At 56.4% G+C, this 19,416-nt stretch overlaps 1 protein-coding gene across 1 annotated transcript; it reads left to right on the top strand.

Moving 5' to 3' along the window:
- Nucleotides 1-3,314: 3,314 nt before the first annotated feature.
- Eppk1 (epiplakin 1) lies at nt 3,315-18,910 on the top strand. Its single transcript, XM_051189178.1, is given in 4 exon segments — nt 3,315-10,205; nt 10,207-11,148; nt 17,332-17,679; nt 17,681-18,910. Coding segments are annotated over 4 exon segments (8,838 nt in total). The 3' UTR covers nt 18,338-18,910.
- The last annotated feature ends 506 nt before the right edge of the window (nt 18,911-19,416 follow it).

The following is a 19,416-nucleotide window of genomic DNA, read 5'->3' as shown; positions in this document are numbered from 1 at the left end:
TTTTAATCAAGATGTTCACCCCAAGTTACAGTCCTAGCCACCCTGACTTAGGACTCAGCCTTGGCAAAGCATACTTCCTGCTCCATGTTGAGATTAATTCTGGTTTGGGGCTTCTAGTGTAGCTGCCTGGGCCTTCCCCCACAACTGTCCAGCTGGTCATTCCTGTCTTTTGTGTTAGCATGTGTCCTATATTCTTTTTTTTTTTTCCATGCTCCACACTGCCCTCTGGAAGCAGCTCCCACCCCTGAAGAACTGAGTGGTGGTCCTGATGCTGGGAGCCTGGGCTCTGGCTGCTTTGCTGCAGGTTGATGGTGGACACTACTCACCCTGTCCAGATGTCTGCCTGGTTGTAGGCCTGAGGCCTGAGACTCTGAGCAGCAAGTTAGCAGTAGGATACCTCAGAAGGCTCAGGATCAGCCTGAAGGCTCAGGATCAGCCTGAGGGAGGGGATAAAGGGTGACATTTTACCAAAGCTATGGCTATAATGCCATTTCAGTAGTATCCCTAAGGACCGTGACTTAGCCTGCAGAGTCTCCCCCAAATCATGTCAAGAGGCTGAATCTGTCACAGGCCCTCAGGTAGCACAATTTTTGAAGGGGTTGGTGGGACTATCTGCCCATAACCCTCCCTAAGTTGGACAGTGTCTATTCTAACAAATAATGTGCTTATCATCCACAGGACAGGCTATGAACCTGCCTTGACCATGCTACCCAACCAGCCAACCTCACTCTCATTTCTCTGCCTTCACATTCCACATGTGGTGTAGGCAATGGTGAGGACCCTTGAAGGTAGCTGATGATGTACATTGTTCAGAAGCCTAGGCCACAGGAGCAGGAAATCTGCCTGAGAAGTGACAGGATGAGCTTTGAGGTACCACAGCAAAGCCATGAAGACTTAGATGAGTGTGAAATGGACCAGTGGAGAGCCAGCATGCAGCTGTACCCATTGAAGCACCTTTAAGCACAGAATGTAAACTAGGCATCTGTAGAGCATGCCTTTAATCCCAGTACTTGGGAGGCAGAAGCAGGTGGATCTCTGTGAGTTCAAGGCCAGCCTGGTCTACAGAGTGAGTTCCAGGACAGCCATGGTAGTTACAAAGAAAAACCCTGTCTTGAAAAACTAAAGAAAGGAAATGAAGGAAAAAGAGCAGAACATAAGGGGGAATGTTATGTGTAAGGACACTAGATGATCTGTATCCAGAAAGACATAGAACATGTTATGACTTCAAGACTGGCTGGCTCAAACTGCAGGTGCAGAGATCTGAGGACAAGCCAAGAATCTCTTGATTCATTGGACGCATGAAGACAGAAAAATCCTGTTACAGAAAGAACCTGTCCTTGGGGACCAGATTCAAAGTCTGTCTGTTAAGTTCCACAATACAAATATATGCTCGGGAGGGGTAGGCAGGCCCCTCCCAAAGTTCATTCGAAGGCCAGCCTGGATGAACTTCTGGGTAGAGAGAATGTTTTGGCAATGCTGAGGCTATGGACTGAGAAGACACAGTGTGCAGGCTCAGTTTACAGGATGGTTGTCTTCTCCTTGAGCAGTCTGCCATCTTCTAGAGATGCCAGGTGCACTGGATTGGAGCCAGCAGTGTTCCAGGATGATCTCATCTTAATTATATTCACAGAGATCCTGCTTCCAAATAAGGTTACAGTCAATCCTGCAGGTTAGGACTTTGAGTTGCCTTTCTGGGCAATCAATTCAGCCTAGCTCAAAAGCTCCAAGCCTTGGCAGAAGCTTAGAGGCCTGAAACCAAGTGACCCAGGACCCATACAAGCTTGAAGACCCCACACACATCTGAGTCTAAGGCAGGACTGGGGGAAAGGGGTACCCAGAAAGGCCCCAAGGTTCACTAACTAGAACCCTGAAGGCTTAGAGTAGAGGCCAAATGATCCGCAGGGAGTCCTGAGAGTAACTTCTTGCTGGTTCAGGTTCCTGTATGTTATGAGTATGCTATGCCAGAAATGTGGACAAACATGTTTGTGTCTTTCTACAATGTCAGAATATATTGAATGATAACAAATTCACAAGGTTCAGCAGTTTCAAAATGCAAAGAATTTGTCACATAATCCCACTGACTCCAGTAATCTGGCCAAGGTGGAGGCAATCAAGATATTCTAATCTTAATTACTAAAGCAATCTTTATCACCTATCGCACAGCACACTGTAAATCTCCTTATATATTTTATGTATATGTGTTATTTATTCATTCATGTAAAGAATGAATACAAGTTAAAGAGACTGCAGCTGGATCCAGAGAGAGGTACTCAGAGTTCTGAGAGTCCTATTGATAAGATGCCAGATGCTACCAGGAAAGAGAGCTGCAGTCAGGGCTGTAGAGTCTGCAGGGGGAGCGGCCAAAGCAGGCTCCAAAATCAGGACATGGCGGATTCAGGTCCAGGTCCAGAGGGACAAACAGATGGGTGGGCATGGAGTCAAGTAGGGTGCATCAACAAGAGGACAGAGTCAAGCTAAAGCTTCAACAACAGTTGGGGAATCCTCTGCTTGCTGGACCTTGATTCATACACCAGGGATCAGGTGACTGTTTGATGTAAGGCCAAGCCATTGTGCAGGGTTAGGTGTCTGTGACTTTACAGGACCCACATGAGGGAGTTATACCCTTTTCTCAGATTGGTGTGTCTGATAAATTCTTCAGCCTGGTTTCCCTGGTATGGTTTTTTTTTTTTTAATGCACCCATGTGTACCTACAGGTATAAAGGTAACTTTATAAGATGCCTTCCTTTCTACTCTCAGGAATAAATCCTTTCCATCTGTGCAGAAGCTGGTACCTGACAGATGGTGCTGTTTGTGGATCTACCTGGGGCCTGCAATCTGCTTCCCTCAAAATGGCAAAAGCCACATTGTAAAATGGAGTCTCCTAGGGCAAGGCATGGCCTGAAAAAAACAAAAAACAAAAAACAAAAAAAACCAAAACACTGTTTTCTACAATATGCTGTAACTTAAAGTAGGGCACAGCCTGATCTCAAGATTGTGACCGTGCTGTCTCTTGTATTGTCTGTGTTCTTTGGGCAGCCTGTCTTAAATCCCTCTTGAAGGGACTTGCAGGTCCCCCAACAATGAGATTTGCTCATGCCCTTGGAGGGTCCTTGGCTACCATGAACCTCTGTGGTCCTCCTTCCTCACATCTGGATGTGGATTCAGGACTTTCTCAGCTTAGATGGGTCTGCGTCTGAACCCCATGATCATATCTTTCCCCCTGCCCAGCCACTCAGGGTCCCTGACTGAGTCTTTCTGTTCCCTACAGGTCACACGTGAATCTTGAGCAAATTCTGTGCTACCAGTTGTCCATGATGAATGGCCAACCACCTCCTGGTGATGTTTCGGTTGCCAATGGCACTGAACAGTCCATTGTTCCTAAAATCATGAAGCATCAGTTGGGAGCCAGCACCTGTTCCAGATCCCAAGCAGAGGCTGCCCCATCTACCACAGCCAGAAGTATTGCTGGGGTGTATGTGGAGGCCTCAGGGCAGACCCAGAGCTTCTATGCTGCCATGAAGCAGGGTCTCCTGCCTACTGGACTTGGGCTGGCTTTGCTTGAGTCCCAGGCAGCCACTGGGGGCCTTGTGGACCTTGCCCAAGGCCAGATGTTTTCTGTGTCTGAGGCTCTGAGGCAGGGTCTGGTGGGACTGGAACTAAAGGAGAAATTGTTGGCTGCTGAACGTGCAGTTACTGGCTATCCTGACCCCTATGGGGATGGAAAGCTGGCCCTCTTCCAGGCCATCAGGAAGGAAATTGTGGACAGGACCCTGGGGATGAGATGGCTGGAGGCCCAATTAGCTACTGGAGGCCCCGTGAACCCAACTCAAGGTGTGCGAGTGGCCCCAGAGGTAGCTTGCCAGCAGGGCCTTTTAGACCAGGAGACATGGCTCATCCTAGTGGAATCAGAGGCCGGCATGGGTGCCCCAGGGTTTTTTGACCCCAATACACTGGAACAGCTGCCATACTGCATGTTGTTAGATAGGTGTGTGCAAGACCCCAGCTCAGGCCTGCCCCTATTGCCCTTGAAGACCACCTTTCATACCCTGGGTGGAGCAGCCAGCGCCTCAATGCTGCTGGAGGCAGGAGTACTGGATGAGGAGACAGTTCAAGGCCTGCAGGAGGGCACACTGGTGGTATCAGATGTGGCCACTCGCCCTGAGGTGCAACGTTATTTGGAGGGTGTTGGAGGGTTGGCAGGGGTTGTCCTGTTGCCTGGAGGCCACAAGAAGAGCTTCTTCCAGGCTACAGTTGAACACTTGCTCTCTAAGGGCATTGCACTACAACTCTTGGAGGCTCAGGCTGCCACCCGCACCCTTGTGCACCCAGCCACAGGTCAGCGACTATGGGTGGAGGAGGCAGTCAGAGAAGGTCTGGTTGGCCCAGAACTCCATGAGCAGCTCCTGGTTGCAGAGCAAGCAGTGACTGGGTATTATGACCCCTTCAGCAGCTCCCGCATCCCCCTTTTTCAGGCAATGAAGAAGAAGCTTGTGGACCAGCCACTGGCTCTGCGCCTCCTAGATGCTCAGCTGGCCACAGGTGGGCTTATATGCCCAGCCCGCAGATTCCGGTTGCCTCTGGAGGCTGCCCTGCGCTTTGGCTGCCTGGATGCAGAGACTCAGCAACATCTCTCTCAGGCAATGAGCTTTTCAGATCCCACCACACATGATAGCCTTCACTATGAACAGCTGCTGGCCTACTCTGTCACTGACTCAGAGACAGGGCTTGCTTTCCTGCCTCTTCCTGGAGGACCCCATGCAAAAGAGTCCCAAGGACCCACATTTATTGACCACTGTACTCGGCAGGCCTTGAGCAAGGCCACAACCTCTGTCTCTCTAGGGAAGTTCCGAGGCCGGCCTGTATCCCTCTGGGAATTGTTCTTTTCTGAGGCAGTGCCTGTTAAACAGAGGGCAATGCTTGCCCAGCAGCACCAGAAAGGGGCCCTATCAGTGAATGAGCTTGCAGCTGAGCTGAAGGCCATTGTTGAGCAGGCTGCAGCCACTGCCAAAGTCACCTTTGCTGGGTTGAGGGACACTGTGACATCAGGAGAACTGCTGAAGGCTAAGATAATCAACCAGGACCTGTTTGAGCAGCTGGAACGTGGACAGACCTCAGCCCAGGATGTGGGCAGCCTGGACTCAGTGCAAAGGTACCTGCAGGGCACAGGTTGCATTGCAGGCCTACTGATGCCTGACTCCCAGGAACGCCTCAGTATTTATGAGGCCCGTAGCAAGGGGCTTCTCAGGCCTGGTACTGCCCTGATCTTGCTTGAGGCCCAGGCTGCCACAGGCTTTATCATTGACCCAAAAGAAAATAAGAGATACTCTGTGGAGGAAGCACTGAGGGCTGGTGTCATTGGGCCTGATGTCTATTCAAAGCTACTGTCAGCAGAACGTGCAGTCACAGGCTACACAGACCCTTACTCTGGGGAGCAGATCTCCCTCTTTCAAGCCATGCAGAGGGACCTTATTGTTAGAGACCATGGCATCCGCCTGCTGGAGGCCCAGATTGCCACGGGTGGGGTAATTGACCCTGTGCACAGCCACCGTGTGCCCGTGGACGTGGCCTATCAGCGTGGCTACTTTGACCAGATGTTGAACTCTATCTTGTTGGACCCATCTGACGATACCAAGGGATTCTTTGACCCCAACACACATGAAAATCTCACCTACCTGCAGCTTCTGGAGCACTGTATACACGACTCTGAGACAGGCTTGCACCTCCTGCCACTTAGTGGTACACGACCCCAGCTGGTAGACTGCTCCACTCGGCAGGCCTTTCAGAATCTACTGCTGTCCGTGAGGTATGGACGGTTCCAGGGGCAGAGAGTTTCTGCATGGGAGCTGATTAATTCAGAATACTTCAGAGAGGACTGGAGGAGGCAGCTGCTGCAGCATTATCAGCAGCGCAAGGTCACACTGGAACAGGTCACTCGGCTGCTGGAGGAAGAGATGAAGAAGTGGGCAGACATCACACTGCCTGCACTATGCGGCCAGGTCACTGCCTACCAGCTCTTAGAGGCACACATCATCAACCAGGAGCTCCTGGACCGTGTGCTGATGGGGACGGTCAGCCCAGATTCCCTTCTTCACATGGGTGATATTCACAGGTACCTTCAGGGCTCAGGCACTGTGGGTGGTGTGGTACTACAGCCCTCCAACCAGCGAATCAGTCTCTACCAGGCCATGAAGCAGAAGCTTCTGGCGCCAGGTGTAGCCCTGGCCTTGCTGGAGGCCCAGGCAGCCACTGGAGCCATTACAGACCCCTGTAGTATGGAGACCCTGTCAGTAGATGAGGCTGTGTGCAGGGGAGTGGTGGGAGCAGAAGTATATGGCAAGCTAAAACGAGCAGAGCATTCTATCACTGGCTACAGAGACCCCTTTTCTGGAAAAAAAGTGTCCCTGTTCAGGGCTATGAAGAAGGGCCTTGTCCCTTTGGAGCAGGGAACCCGCCTATTAGAGGCCCAGGTGTCCACAGGAGGTGTCATTGATCCCATAACCCACCTCCACCTCCCCATGCCTGTGGCAGTCCAGCGTGGCTGCATTGACCATGACATGGAGGTGGTCTTGTCCAGCTCTCCTAAGACCTTTCCCACACCTGATGGCCAGGGACACACCAGCTATGCCCAGATTCTGGAGCAATGTCTCCAGGACAAAGCCTCTGGGCTTTACCTCCTGCCCCTGACAGAAGATGCTCCTGCTATTCCCACTGATACCCAGATCCAGGAGACCCTACAAGCATCAGCTGCCACTGAGGATGGTGTATCCCTCTGGGATCTGCTCACCTCTTGCCACTTTACTGAGGAGCAGCGCAGGGGCTTCCTTGAGGATGTGAGGGTTGGGAAGATTTCAGTGCCAGAGCTCCAGGACACTGTGTGTAGCTGGGTGCACGCAGCTAAGCTCCTGGCCCTGGCCCACATCACTGTTCCAGGCCCACGGGGTGAAGTCCCTGCTGTTTGGCTACGAGATGCTGGTATTATTACCCAAGAGACACTGGAAGCATTGGCACAGGGCACACAGTCACCTGTCGAGGTAGCTAAACAGCCTGCTGTAAAGGCCTGCCTCTGGGGCACAGGCTGTGTGGCTGGTGTGCTTCTGCAGCCCTCGGGGACTAAGTTGAGCATTGCCCAGGCCGTAAAGAATGGCCTCCTGCCCACAGGCCTGGGCCAGCAGCTTCTGGAAGCCCAGGTAGCATCTGGCTTCCTTGTCAATCCATTAACCAACCAAAGATTGTCGGTGGAGGGTGCAGTGAAGGCCGGCCTGGTGGGCAGGGAGCTGAGTGAACAGCTGCGGCTGGTGGAGCTGGCAGTCACAGGATATTCAGACCCTTATTCAGGAGGCTCCCTTTCTCTATGGCAGGCCATGGAGAAGGGGCTTGTAACCAAGAGTGAGGCCTTTCCTCTCCTCCAAGTCCAGCTGGCTACTGGTGGTGTTGTGGACCCTGCTCATGGAGTGCGCCTGCCCCAGGCAGTGGCCTGCAGGCTTGGCCTCCTGGACGAGCAGACAAGCCAGTTGCTGACTGCCACTGAGAAGGAAAGCAAGCTCTTCTTTGACCCAAACTCCCATGAAAAGATGACATACCAGCAGCTCAAAGAACTCTGCGTTATGGATGCTGCCACTGGCCTGTGGCTGCTGCCACTGCCCCAGGACACTGTGCTTGAGGTGGATGACCACACTGCAGTGGCACTGAGGGCTATGAAGGTGCCCATCAGCATGGGGAGGTACCAAGGACACAATGTGTCACTCTGGGATCTGCTACACTCTGAGTATGTTGGACCTGAGAAACGGCGAGAGCTGGTGGCACTTTGTTGTTCCGGGCGGGCTGCTGCCCTGCGGCAGGTCATCAGTATGGTCACCACCCTGGTGGAAGCCACAGAAAAGCAGCCCCCACAGGCCACCTTCAAAGGACTCAGGAAGCAGGTTTCAGCTGGGGACTTGTTTAGGTCCCAGCTGATCAACAAGCAGACACTGGATGAACTCAATCAGGGGAAGAGGACAGTCCAGGAAGTAACAGAGATGGACAGTGTGAGGAGGTCCCTGGAAGGAGGCAACTTCATCGCTGGGGTCCTTATTCAGGGTACAAAAGAGAAGATGAGTATCCCAGAGGCCTTGAGAAGGCACATTCTGAGGCCAGGCACAGCTCTGGTATTGCTGGAGGCACAGGCAGCCACCGGTTTCATCATCGACCCCGTGGAGAACAGGAAGCTAACTGTAGAGCAAGCCTTCCAAGCAGGGATGTTTGGCAAGGAAACCTATATGAAGCTGTTATCAGCTGAGCGTGCTGTCACTGGTTACACAGACCCCTACACAGGGGAACAGATCTCCCTCTTCCAGGCCATGCAGAGGGACCTCATCGTCAGGGACCATGGCATCCGTCTGCTGGAGGCCCAGATCGCCACGGGTGGCATCATCGACCCTGTACTCAGCCACCGTGTGCCTGTGGACGTGGCCTACCAGCGCGGCTATTTTGATGAGGAGATGAACCGTGTATTGGCTGACCCCAGTGATGACACCAAGGGATTCTTCGACCCTAACACACATGAGAATCTCACCTACCTGCAGCTGTTGGAGCGCTGTGTGGAAGACCCTGAGACAGGCCTGTACATGTTGGAAATTGTAAAGAAGGGACAGACCTACATGCATATTGATGAGGCCACAAGGCAAGCTCTGAGATCCAGAACTATGAAAATGTACATAGGGAAGTTTTCAGGCCAGACAGTGTCCATGTGGGACCTGCTCTCTTCTCAGTACTTCACAGAAGGAAGGAAAAGAAAGCTTTTGCAGGAGTACAGAGCCCAGAAGATAGGCCTAGAGAAACTGGTAGAGGTTATCATCTCCACTGTGGAAGAAACAGAGAAGCAAAACCAAAGATTCAAGATGGCAGGCATCCGTGGTGACGTGACTGCTGCAGAACTGTTCAACTCTGGGATCCTTGATAAGAAAACCCTGGATATGCTTCACAGTGGGGAGAGAGGGTGCCAGGATCTCTGCCAGCTGGGGCATGTCAACATCTACCTGGAAGGGAGCAATTGCATTGCTGGGGTGACTGTACCACTCACCCAGGAGGTAATGAGCTTCTATGAGGCCAGCAAGGAAGGACTAATCCCAGCAGGGTTTGCAGCTCAGTTGCTGGAGGCACAGGCTGCCACTGGGTACCTAATGGACCCCCATACCCACCAGAGACTACATGTGGATGAGGCCATAGCAGCCGGGCTGGTGGGTGAAGACCTGAGAGAAAGACTTGTGAATGCAGAGAGGGCAGCAAAGAGCTACAGAGACCCAGTCACAGGAGAGACCATCCCACTATTCCAGGCCATGGAGAAGAAGTTAGTCAGGAAGGAGGAAGCACTGAGGTTGCTGGAGGTACAGGTGGCCACAGGTGGAATCATTGACCCACTGCACCACCACCGAGTTCCCCTGGAAACAGCCTGCAGGCGTGGCTGTCTCAGTGATGACACAGTTGTACTCGTTGCTGATCAGAAGCATATGAGGAAAAGGTTTGTGGATCCCAACACACAGGAGAAGGTCACATACCAGGAGCTGCAGGACAGGTGCCAGAGGGAGGAGAAGTCAGGCTGGGCTCTGTTCCCAGTGGTAAAGGACAAAAAGGACATGGAGTATGTTGATGAGGCCACCAAAAGGGCTCTGGAGGCAGAGCAGGTGGAGGTGACTATGGGGAGGTACAGCGGCCAGAGGAGATCTGTGTGGGAGCTGCTGAACTCAGAGTATGTGACAGAGGAGAAAAAGATTGAGTTAGTGAGGATATACAAAGGTGACACATACCGGGCACTAAAAAGAGTGGTAAAAGTTATTCTACAAATGATAGCAGAAAAGGAAGGAAAACACAGACAACTATGGTTCAGAGGATTGCGGACACAAGTCACTGCGGAGGAATTAGTAAACTCAGCTATTATTACAAGACAGACACTGAAAGATCTGGAAGAAGGCAGAACCACTGTAGATAAAATTGAAAGCAATGAAGACGTGAAAAGATATCTCCAGGGCACCGGATGCATTGCGGGTGTCCTGGTGCCCGTGCAGGGGGAGCCCGGCCGGCAGGAGAAGATGAGCATCTACCAGGCCATGTGGAAGGGCGTGCTGAGGCCCGGCACAGCCCTGGTGCTGCTGGAGGCGCAGGCGGCCACCGGCTTCATCATCGACCCGGTGCACAACCGCAGGCTGTCGGTGGAGGAGGCCGTGGCAGCGGGGCGTGGTGGGAGGCGAGGTCCAAGAGAAGCTGCTGTCTGCTGAGCGGGCCGTCACTGGCTACACGGACCCCTACACTGGCGAGCAGATCTCCCTCTTCCAGGCCATGCAGAGGGACCTCATCGTCAAGGACCACGGCATTCGGCTGCTGGAGGCCCAGATTGCCACGGGTGGGGTCATTGACCCCACGCACAGCCACCGTGTGCCCGTGGACGTGGCCTACCAACGCGGCTACTTTGATGAGGAGATGAACAGCATTCTGGCAGATCCTGGCGACGACACCAAGGGCTTCTTCGACCCCAACACACACGAGAACCTCACCTATCTGCAGCTGCTTCGTCGCTGTGTGCGGGACCCAGAGACTGGCTTCTACATGCTGCAGCTGGCGGGAAAGGGCTCCACCGTGCACCACCTGAGCGAGGAACTGAGACGTGCCCTCCGAGAAGCCCGAGTGACGCCAGGCACGGGCGACTTCCAGGGCCAGAGCATCTCTGTCTGGGAGCTTCTCTTCTACCGTGAGGTGCCCGAGAGCCTGCGCCAGGACCTGCTGCGACGGTACCAGGCTGGCGGGCTGACCCTTCAGGACGTGAGCTCTACCCTCACCTCCCTGCTGGCCCGAACCAGGGATGGGAGCCCAAGTGTAGACGCCCAGGGGACCCTGGGGAAGGCCACCATGGAAGTGAAAGTGGGCCGTCTCCGGGGCCAAGAGGTGCCGGTTTGGGACGTTCTGTCATCCAGCTACGTGAGCAGGGACACGAGGAAGGAGCTGCTGGCCCAGTTCAGCTCTGGGACGCTGACTCTGCCCATGCTGACCCGGAGACTGACCACCATCATCGAGGAAGCCGAGGAGACCCAGGAGTCCACGCCAAAGCTGACTGTTGCCTCCCTCGACCAACAGGAGACCCGGGGCAGAAGCTCGGGGACCCTCGCGGACAAGGGCAAGGTTGAGGACGATGCCGCAACTGCCAGGCAGAATCAGGAGCAGGCTCTGCGTGCTGCCACCATGCGGGTCCAGCGTGGGCAGTTCCGGGGCGAGCCAGTTTCCGTGTGGCAAGTCCTGTTCTCCCCGTACCTCAGTGAGACCCGCCGAGAGGAGCTCCTTGCCCAGCACTTGGCTGGCACCCTGGGTCAGCGTGAGCTCATCACCATCCTCACGCAGGTCGTCGAGGAGACGGAAGAAAGGCTCAGCAAGGTGTCTTTCCCCGGGCTGAGGCGCCAGGTAACTGCATCTGAGCTGCACACATCCGGGATCATAGACCCCGAGACTCTGCGGGATCTGGCACAGGGGACCAAGACCCTGCGGGAGGTGACGGAGATGGACTCTGTCAAGCGGTATCTGGAGGGCACCAGCTGCATTGCGGGTGTCCTGGTGCCCGTGCAGGGGGAGCCCGGCCGGCAGGAGAAGATGAGCATCTACCAGGCCATGTGGAAGGGCGTGCTGAGGCCCGGCACAGCCCTGGTGCTGCTGGAGGCGCAGGCGGCCACCGGCTTCATCATCGACCCGGTGCACAACCGCAGGCTGTCGGTGGAGGAGGCCGTGGCAGCGGGCGTGGTGGGAGGCGAGGTCCAAGAGAAGCTGCTGTCTGCTGAGCGGGCCGTCACTGGCTACACGGACCCCTACACTGGCGAGCAGATCTCCCTCTTCCAGGCCATGCAGAGGGACCTCATCGTCAAGGACCACGGCATTCGGCTGCTGGAGGCCCAGATTGCCACGGGTGGGGTCATTGACCCCACGCACAGCCACCGTGTGCCCGTGGACGTGGCCTACCAACGCGGCTACTTTGATGAGGAGATGAACAGCATTCTGGCAGATCCTGGCGACGACACCAAGGGCTTCTTCGACCCCAACACACACGAGAACCTCACCTATCTGCAGCTGCTTCGTCGCTGTGTGCGGGACCCAGAGACTGGCTTCTACATGCTGCAGCTGGCGGGAAAGGGCTCCACCGTGCACCACCTGAGCGAGGAACTGAGACGTGCCCTCCGAGAAGCCCGAGTGACGCCAGGCACGGGCGACTTCCAGGGCCAGAGCATCTCTGTCTGGGAGCTTCTCTTCTACCGTGAGGTGCCCGAGAGCCTGCGCCAGGACCTGCTGCGACGGTACCAGGCTGGCGGGCTGACCCTTCAGGACGTGAGCTCTACCCTCACCTCCCTGCTGGCCCGAACCAGGGATGGGAGCCCAAGTGTAGACGCCCAGGGGACCCTGGGGAAGGCCACCATGGAAGTGAAAGTGGGCCGTCTCCGGGGCCAAGAGGTGCCGGTTTGGGACGTTCTGTCATCCAGCTACGTGAGCAGGGACACGAGGAAGGAGCTGCTGGCCCAGTTCAGCTCTGGGACGCTGACTCTGCCCATGCTGACCCGGAGACTGACCACCATCATCGAGGAAGCCGAGGAGACCCAGGAGTCCACGCCAAAGCTGACTGTTGCCTCCCTCGACCAACAGGAGACCCGGGGGCAGAAGCTCGGGGACCCTCGCGGACAAGGGCAAGGTTGAGGACGATGCCGCAACTGCCAGGCAGAATCAGGAGCAGGCTCTGCGTGCTGCCACCATGCGGGTCCAGCGTGGGCAGTTCCGGGGGCGAGCCAGTTTCCGTGTGGCAAGTCCTGTTCTCCCCGTACCTCAGTGAGACCCGCCGAGAGGAGCTCCTTGCCCAGCACTTGGCTGGCACCCTGGGTCAGCGTGAGCTCATCACCATCCTCACGCAGGTCGTCGAGGAGACGGAAGAAAGGCTCAGCAAGGTGTCTTTCCCCGGGCTGAGGTGCCAGGTAACTGCATCTGAGCTGCACACATCCGGGATCATAGACCCCGAGACTCTGCGGGATCTGGCACAGGGGACCAAGACCCTGCGGGAGGTGACGGAGATGGACTCTGTCAAGCGGTATCTGGAGGGCACCAGCTGCATTGCGGGTGTCCTGGTGCCCGTGCAGGGGGAGCCCGGCCGGCAGGAGAAGATGAGCATCTACCAGGCCATGTGGAAGGGCGTGCTGAGGCCCGGCACAGCCCTGGTGCTGCTGGAGGCGCAGGCGGCCACCGGCTTCATCATCGACCCGGTGCACAACCGCAGGCTGTCGGTGGAGGAGGCCGTGGCAGCGGGCGTGGTGGGAGGCGAGGTCCAAGAGAAGCTGCTGTCTGCTGAGCGGGCCGTCACTGGCTACACGGACCCCTACACTGGCGAGCAGATCTCCCTCTTCCAGGCCATGCAGAGGGACCTCATCGTCAAGGACCACGGCATTCGGCTGCTGGAGGCCCAGATTGCCACGGGTGGGGTCATTGACCCCACGCACAGCCACCGTGTGCCCGTGGACGTGGCCTACCAACGCGGCTACTTTGATGAGGAGATGAACAGCATTCTGGCAGATCCTGGCGACGACACCAAGGGCTTCTTCGACCCCAACACACACGAGAACCTCACCTATCTGCAGCTGCTTCGTCGCTGTGTGCGGGACCCAGAGACTGGCTTCTACATGCTGCAGCTGGCGGGAAAGGGCTCCACCGTGCACCACCTGAGCGAGGAACTGAGACGTGCCCTCCGAGAAGCCCGAGTGACGCCAGGCACGGGCGACTTCCAGGGCCAGAGCATCTCTGTCTGGGAGCTTCTCTTCTACCGTGAGGTGCCCGAGAGCCTGCGCCAGGACCTGCTGCGACGGTACCAGGCTGGCGGGCTGACCCTTCAGGACGTGAGCTCTACCCTCACCTCCCTGCTGGCCCGAACCAGGGATGGGAGCCCAAGTGTAGACGCCCAGGGGACCCTGGGGAAGGCCACCATGGAAGTGAAAGTGGGCCGTCTCCGGGGCCAAGAGGTGCCGGTTTGGGACGTTCTGTCATCCAGCTACGTGAGCAGGGACACGAGGAAGGAGCTGCTGGCCCAGTTCAGCTCTGGGACGCTGACTCTGCCCATGCTGACCCGGAGACTGACCACCATCATCGAGGAAGCCGAGGAGACCCAGGAGTCCACGCCAAAGCTGACTGTTGCCTCCCTCGACCAACAGGAGACCCGGGGGCAGAAGCTCGGGGACCCTCGCGGACAAGGGCAAGGTTGAGGACGATGCCGCAACTGCCAGGCAGAATCAGGAGCAGGCTCTGCGTGCTGCCACCATGCGGGTCCAGCGTGGGCAGTTCCGGGGGCGAGCCAGTTTCCGTGTGGCAAGTCCTGTTCTCCCCGTACCTCAGTGAGACCCGCCGAGAGGAGCTCCTTGCCCAGCACTTGGCTGGCACCCTGGGTCAGCGTGAGCTCATCACCATCCTCACGCAGGTCGTCGAGGAGACGGAAGAAAGGCTCAGCAAGGTGTCTTTCCCCGGGCTGAGGCGCCAGGTAACTGCATCTGAGCTGCACACATCCGGGGATCATAGACCCCGAGACTCTGCGGGATCTGGCACAGGGGGACCAAGACCCTGCGGGAGGTGACGGAGATGGACTCTGTCAAGCGGTATCTGGAGGGCACCAGCTGCATTGCGGGTGTCCTGGTGCCCGTGCAGGGGGAGCCCGGCCGGCAGGAGAAGATGAGCATCTACCAGGCCATGTGGAAGGGCGTGCTGAGGCCCGGCACAGCCCTGGTGCTGCTGGAGGCGCAGGCGGCCACCGGCTTCATCATCGACCCGGTGCACAACCGCAGGCTGTCGGTGGAGGAGGCCGTGGCAGCGGGCGTGGTGGGAGGCGAGGTCCAAGAGAAGCTGCTGTCTGCTGAGCGGGCCGTCACTGGCTACACGGACCCCTACACTGGCGAGCAGATCTCCCTCTTCCAGGCCATGCAGAGGGACCTCATCGTCAAGGACCACGGCATTCGGCTGCTGGAGGCCCAGATTGCCACGGGTGGGGTCATTGACCCCACGCACAGCCACCGTGTGCCCGTGGACGTGGCCTACCAACGCGGCTACTTTGATGAGGAGATGAACAGCATTCTGGCAGATCCTGGCGACGACACCAAGGGCTTCTTCGACCCCAACACACACGAGAACCTCACCTATCTGCAGCTGCTTCGTCGCTGTGTGCGGGACCCAGAGACTGGCTTCTACATGCTGCAGCTGGCGGGAAAGGGCTCCACCGTGCACCACCTGAGCGAGGAACTGAGACGTGCCCTCCGAGAAGCCCGAGTGACGCCAGGCACGGGCGACTTCCAGGGCCAGAGCATCTCTGTCTGGGAGCTTCTCTTCTACCGTGAGGTGCCCGAGAGCCTGCGCCAGGACCTGCTGCGACGGTACCAGGCTGGCGGGCTGACCCTTCAGGACGTGAGCTCTACCCTCACCTCCCTGCTGGCCCGAACCAGGGATGGGAGCCCAAGTGTAGACGCCCAGGGGACCCTGGGGAAGGCCACCATGGAAGTGAAAGTGGGCCGTCTCCGGGGCCAAGAGGTGCCGGTTTGGGACGTTCTGTCATCCAGCTACGTGAGCAGGGACACGAGGAAGGAGCTGCTGGCCCAGTTCAGCTCTGGGACGCTGACTCTGCCCATGCTGACCCGGAGACTGACCACCATCATCGAGGAAGCCGAGGAGACCCAGGAGTCCACGCCAAAGCTGACTGTTGCCTCCCTCGACCAACAGGAGACCCGGGGGCAGAAGCTCGGGGACCCTCGCGGACAAGGGCAAGGTTGAGGACGATGCCGCAACTGCCAGGCAGAATCAGGAGCAGGCTCTGCGTGCTGCCACCATGCGGGTCCAGCGTGGGCAGTTCCGGGGGCGAGCCAGTTTCCGTGTGGCAAGTCCTGTTCTCCCCGTACCTCAGTGAGACCCGCCGAGAGGAGCTCCTTGCCCAGCACTTGGCTGGCACCCTGGGTCAGCGTGAGCTCATCACCATCCTCACGCAGGTCGTCGAGGAGACGGAAGAAAGGCTCAGCAAGGTGTCTTTCCCCGGGCTGAGGCGCCAGGTAACTGCATCTGAGCTGCACACATCCGGGATCATAGACCCCGAGACTCTGCGGGATCTGGCACAGGGGGACCAAGACCCTGCGGGAGGTGACGGAGATGGACTCTGTCAAGCGGTATCTGGAGGGCACCAGCTGCATTGCGGGTGTCCTGGTGCCCGTGCAGGGGGAGCCCGGCCGGCAGGAGAAGATGAGCATCTACCAGGCCATGTGGAAGGGCGTGCTGAGGCCCGGCACAGCCCTGGTGCTGCTGGAGGCGCAGGCGGCCACCGGCTTCATCATCGACCCGGTGCACAACCGCAGGCTGTCGGTGGAGGAGGCCGTGGCAGCGGGCGTGGTGGGAGGCGAGGTCCAAGAGAAGCTGCTGTCTGCTGAGCGGGCCGTCACTGGCTACACGGACCCCTACACTGGCGAGCAGATCTCCCTCTTCCAGGCCATGCAGAGGGACCTCATCGTCAAGGACCACGGCATTCGGCTGCTGGAGGCCCAGATTGCCACGGGTGGGGTCATTGACCCCACGCACAGCCACCGTGTGCCCGTGGACGTGGCCTACCAACGCGGCTACTTTGATGAGGAGATGAACAGCATTCTGGCAGATCCTGGCGACGACACCAAGGGCTTCTTCGACCCCAACACACACGAGAACCTCACCTATCTGCAGCTGCTTCGTCGCTGTGTGCGGGACCCAGAGACTGGCTTCTACATGCTGCAGCTGGCGGGAAAGGGCTCCACCGTGCACCACCTGAGCGAGGAACTGAGACGTGCCCTCCGAGAAGCCCGAGTGACGCCAGGCACGGGCGACTTCCAGGGCCAGAGCATCTCTGTCTGGGAGCTTCTCTTCTACCGTGAGGTGCCCGAGAGCCTGCGCCAGGACCTGCTGCGACGGTACCAGGCTGGCGGGCTGACCCTTCAGGACGTGAGCTCTACCCTCACCTCCCTGCTGGCCCGAACCAGGGATGGGAGCCCAAGTGTAGACGCCCAGGGGACCCTGGGGAAGGCCACCATGGAAGTGAAAGTGGGCCGTCTCCGGGGCCAAGAGGTGCCGGTTTGGGACGTTCTGTCATCCAGCTACGTGAGCAGGGACACGAGGAAGGAGCTGCTGGCCCAGTTCAGCTCTGGGACGCTGACTCTGCCCATGCTGACCCGGAGACTGACCACCATCATCGAGGAAGCCGAGGAGACCCAGGAGTCCACGCCAAAGCTGACTGTTGCCTCCCTCGACCAACAGGAGACCCGGGGCAGAAGCTCGGGGACCCTCGCGGACAAGGGCAAGGTTGAGGACGATGCCGCAACTGCCAGGCAGAATCAGGAGCAGGCTCTGCGTGCTGCCACCATGCGGGTCCAGCGTGGGCAGTTCCGGGGCGAGCCAGTTTCCGTGTGGCAAGTCCTGTTCTCCCCGTACCTCAGTGAGACCCGCCGAGAGGAGCTCCTTGCCCAGCACTTGGCTGGCACCCTGGGTCAGCGTGAGCTCATCACCATCCTCACGCAGGTCGTCGAGGAGACGGAAGAAAGGCTCAGCAAGGTGTCTTTCCCCGGGCTGAGGCGCCAGGTAACTGCATCTGAGCTGCACACATCCGGGATCATAGACCCCGAGACTCTGCGGGATCTGGCACAGGGGGACCAAGACCCTGCGGGAGGTGACGGAGATGGACTCTGTCAAGCGGTATCTGGAGGGCACCAGCTGCATTGCGGGTGTCCTGGTGCCCGTGCAGGGGGAGCCCGGCCGGCAGGAGAAGATGAGCATCTACCAGGCCATGTGGAAGGGCGTGCTGAGGCCCGGCACAGCCCTGGTGCTGCTGGAGGCGCAGGCGGCCACCGGCTTCATCATCGACCCGGTGCACAACCGCAGGCTGTCGGTGGAGGAGGCCGTGGCAGCGGGCGTGGTGGGAGGCGAGGTCCAAGAGAAGCTGCTGTCTGCTGAGCGGGCCGTCACTGGCTACACGGACCCCTACACTGGCGAGCAGATCTCCCTCTTCCAGGCCATGCAGAGGGACCTCATCGTCAAGGACCACGGCATTCGGCTGCTGGAGGCCCAGATTGCCACGGGTGGGGTCATTGACCCCACGCACAGCCACCGTGTGCCCGTGGACGTGGCCTACCAACGCGGCTACTTTGATGAGGAGATGAACAGCATTCTGGCAGATCCTGGCGACGACACCAAGGGCTTCTTCGACCCCAACACACACGAGAACCTCACCTACTTTCAGCTTTTGCAGAGAGCCTCTGTTGAGCCAGAGAGTGGATTGCTGTTTCTCACCGTGTCTGAATGCTGATTGTTTAATTTAGGTTTTGATAGGTCCTACAGGGCTTGCACTCTTCATGATTTCGATTGTTATACTCTCTTTATAGAGATAATCTGAGTTGTCTTTTCAGGTTTCAAGTTTGGTTTATGTTTTCTTTTTCCTATCCTAAGTGCTTTTATTTTGATCATTGTTTTACCATTTATGTCTTCTGTTTCTTTTTTTTCTGCATAAATTTTTCATTTTGTTTTGTTTTACTATATTCAGTTGTTGTTTTGGTGCAAACCTGGACGTGGAAGGAGTGATGTTTTCATATGGCCTCTAACTCTATTCCATACAATGCCATGTTTACTCACCATGGTGTCCACACTGCTCCTAAATCCACTGGTGATCTTCCTTCCTTTGTCTCCTAAGCTCTGGTTTATAGGTGTAAGCCACCATGCTTGGCAAAATACTTCAACATTTGAAATATGGACACTTTTCACCGATGTGTATCAATTTCCCTTGTGCATTTAGCATAGTGTTTCTTTTTCCCTCTCCATGTACCACATTGCGTTTTAGTGCATTCATGTCTTTGATAATAAATGAGTTTCTGACAGTAAAATGGATTTGTAGGCACTCATTTTCTGTCGGCTAAAGTCTGTTTTATTGGCAGTGACTGCACTACTATCACCTGTTACTGTGTCCTTCATTGTGTGCTGGCCAGCCATCACTATCTTGTGATCTGCTTTGTGAAGCTCAGTCTTCTGGGATAACCTTCCCCACCCCAGTAAAGACCAGCTAAGCAGCAGCTCTGGCAGATAATTTGTCAGGATTTGTTTATATTTGACTCAAATTCCCATTATCCTGAATAATTTGAGGCTTTGCTTTTGTTTTGTGGAGAATGTTTATTTTGACTCCAAATTTGGAAGATTCAAGGGTCTATGGTGATTATACTGTTTATGATTTAATAATGCCTGAGGGTTCTGGATGCAAAGCCAGCCACACTAATTAGCTATGGCAAGTAGGTGGTGGTGGTATACACCTTTAATCCCAGGACTCAGGATTTAGTTTTGGATGTATATCTGTTAGTTCAAGGCCATGCTGACTATGTGATATTGATCCAGTCCTAG

Source organism: Phodopus roborovskii, unplaced genomic scaffold, assembly GCF_943737965.1.
Source record: "Phodopus roborovskii unplaced genomic scaffold, PHOROB, whole genome shotgun sequence".
Classification (NCBI taxonomy): domain Eukaryota; kingdom Metazoa; phylum Chordata; class Mammalia; order Rodentia; family Cricetidae; genus Phodopus; species Phodopus roborovskii.
Note: the sequence above shows the minus strand (reverse complement) of the source record. Positions and strands in the feature narration are given on the sequence as shown.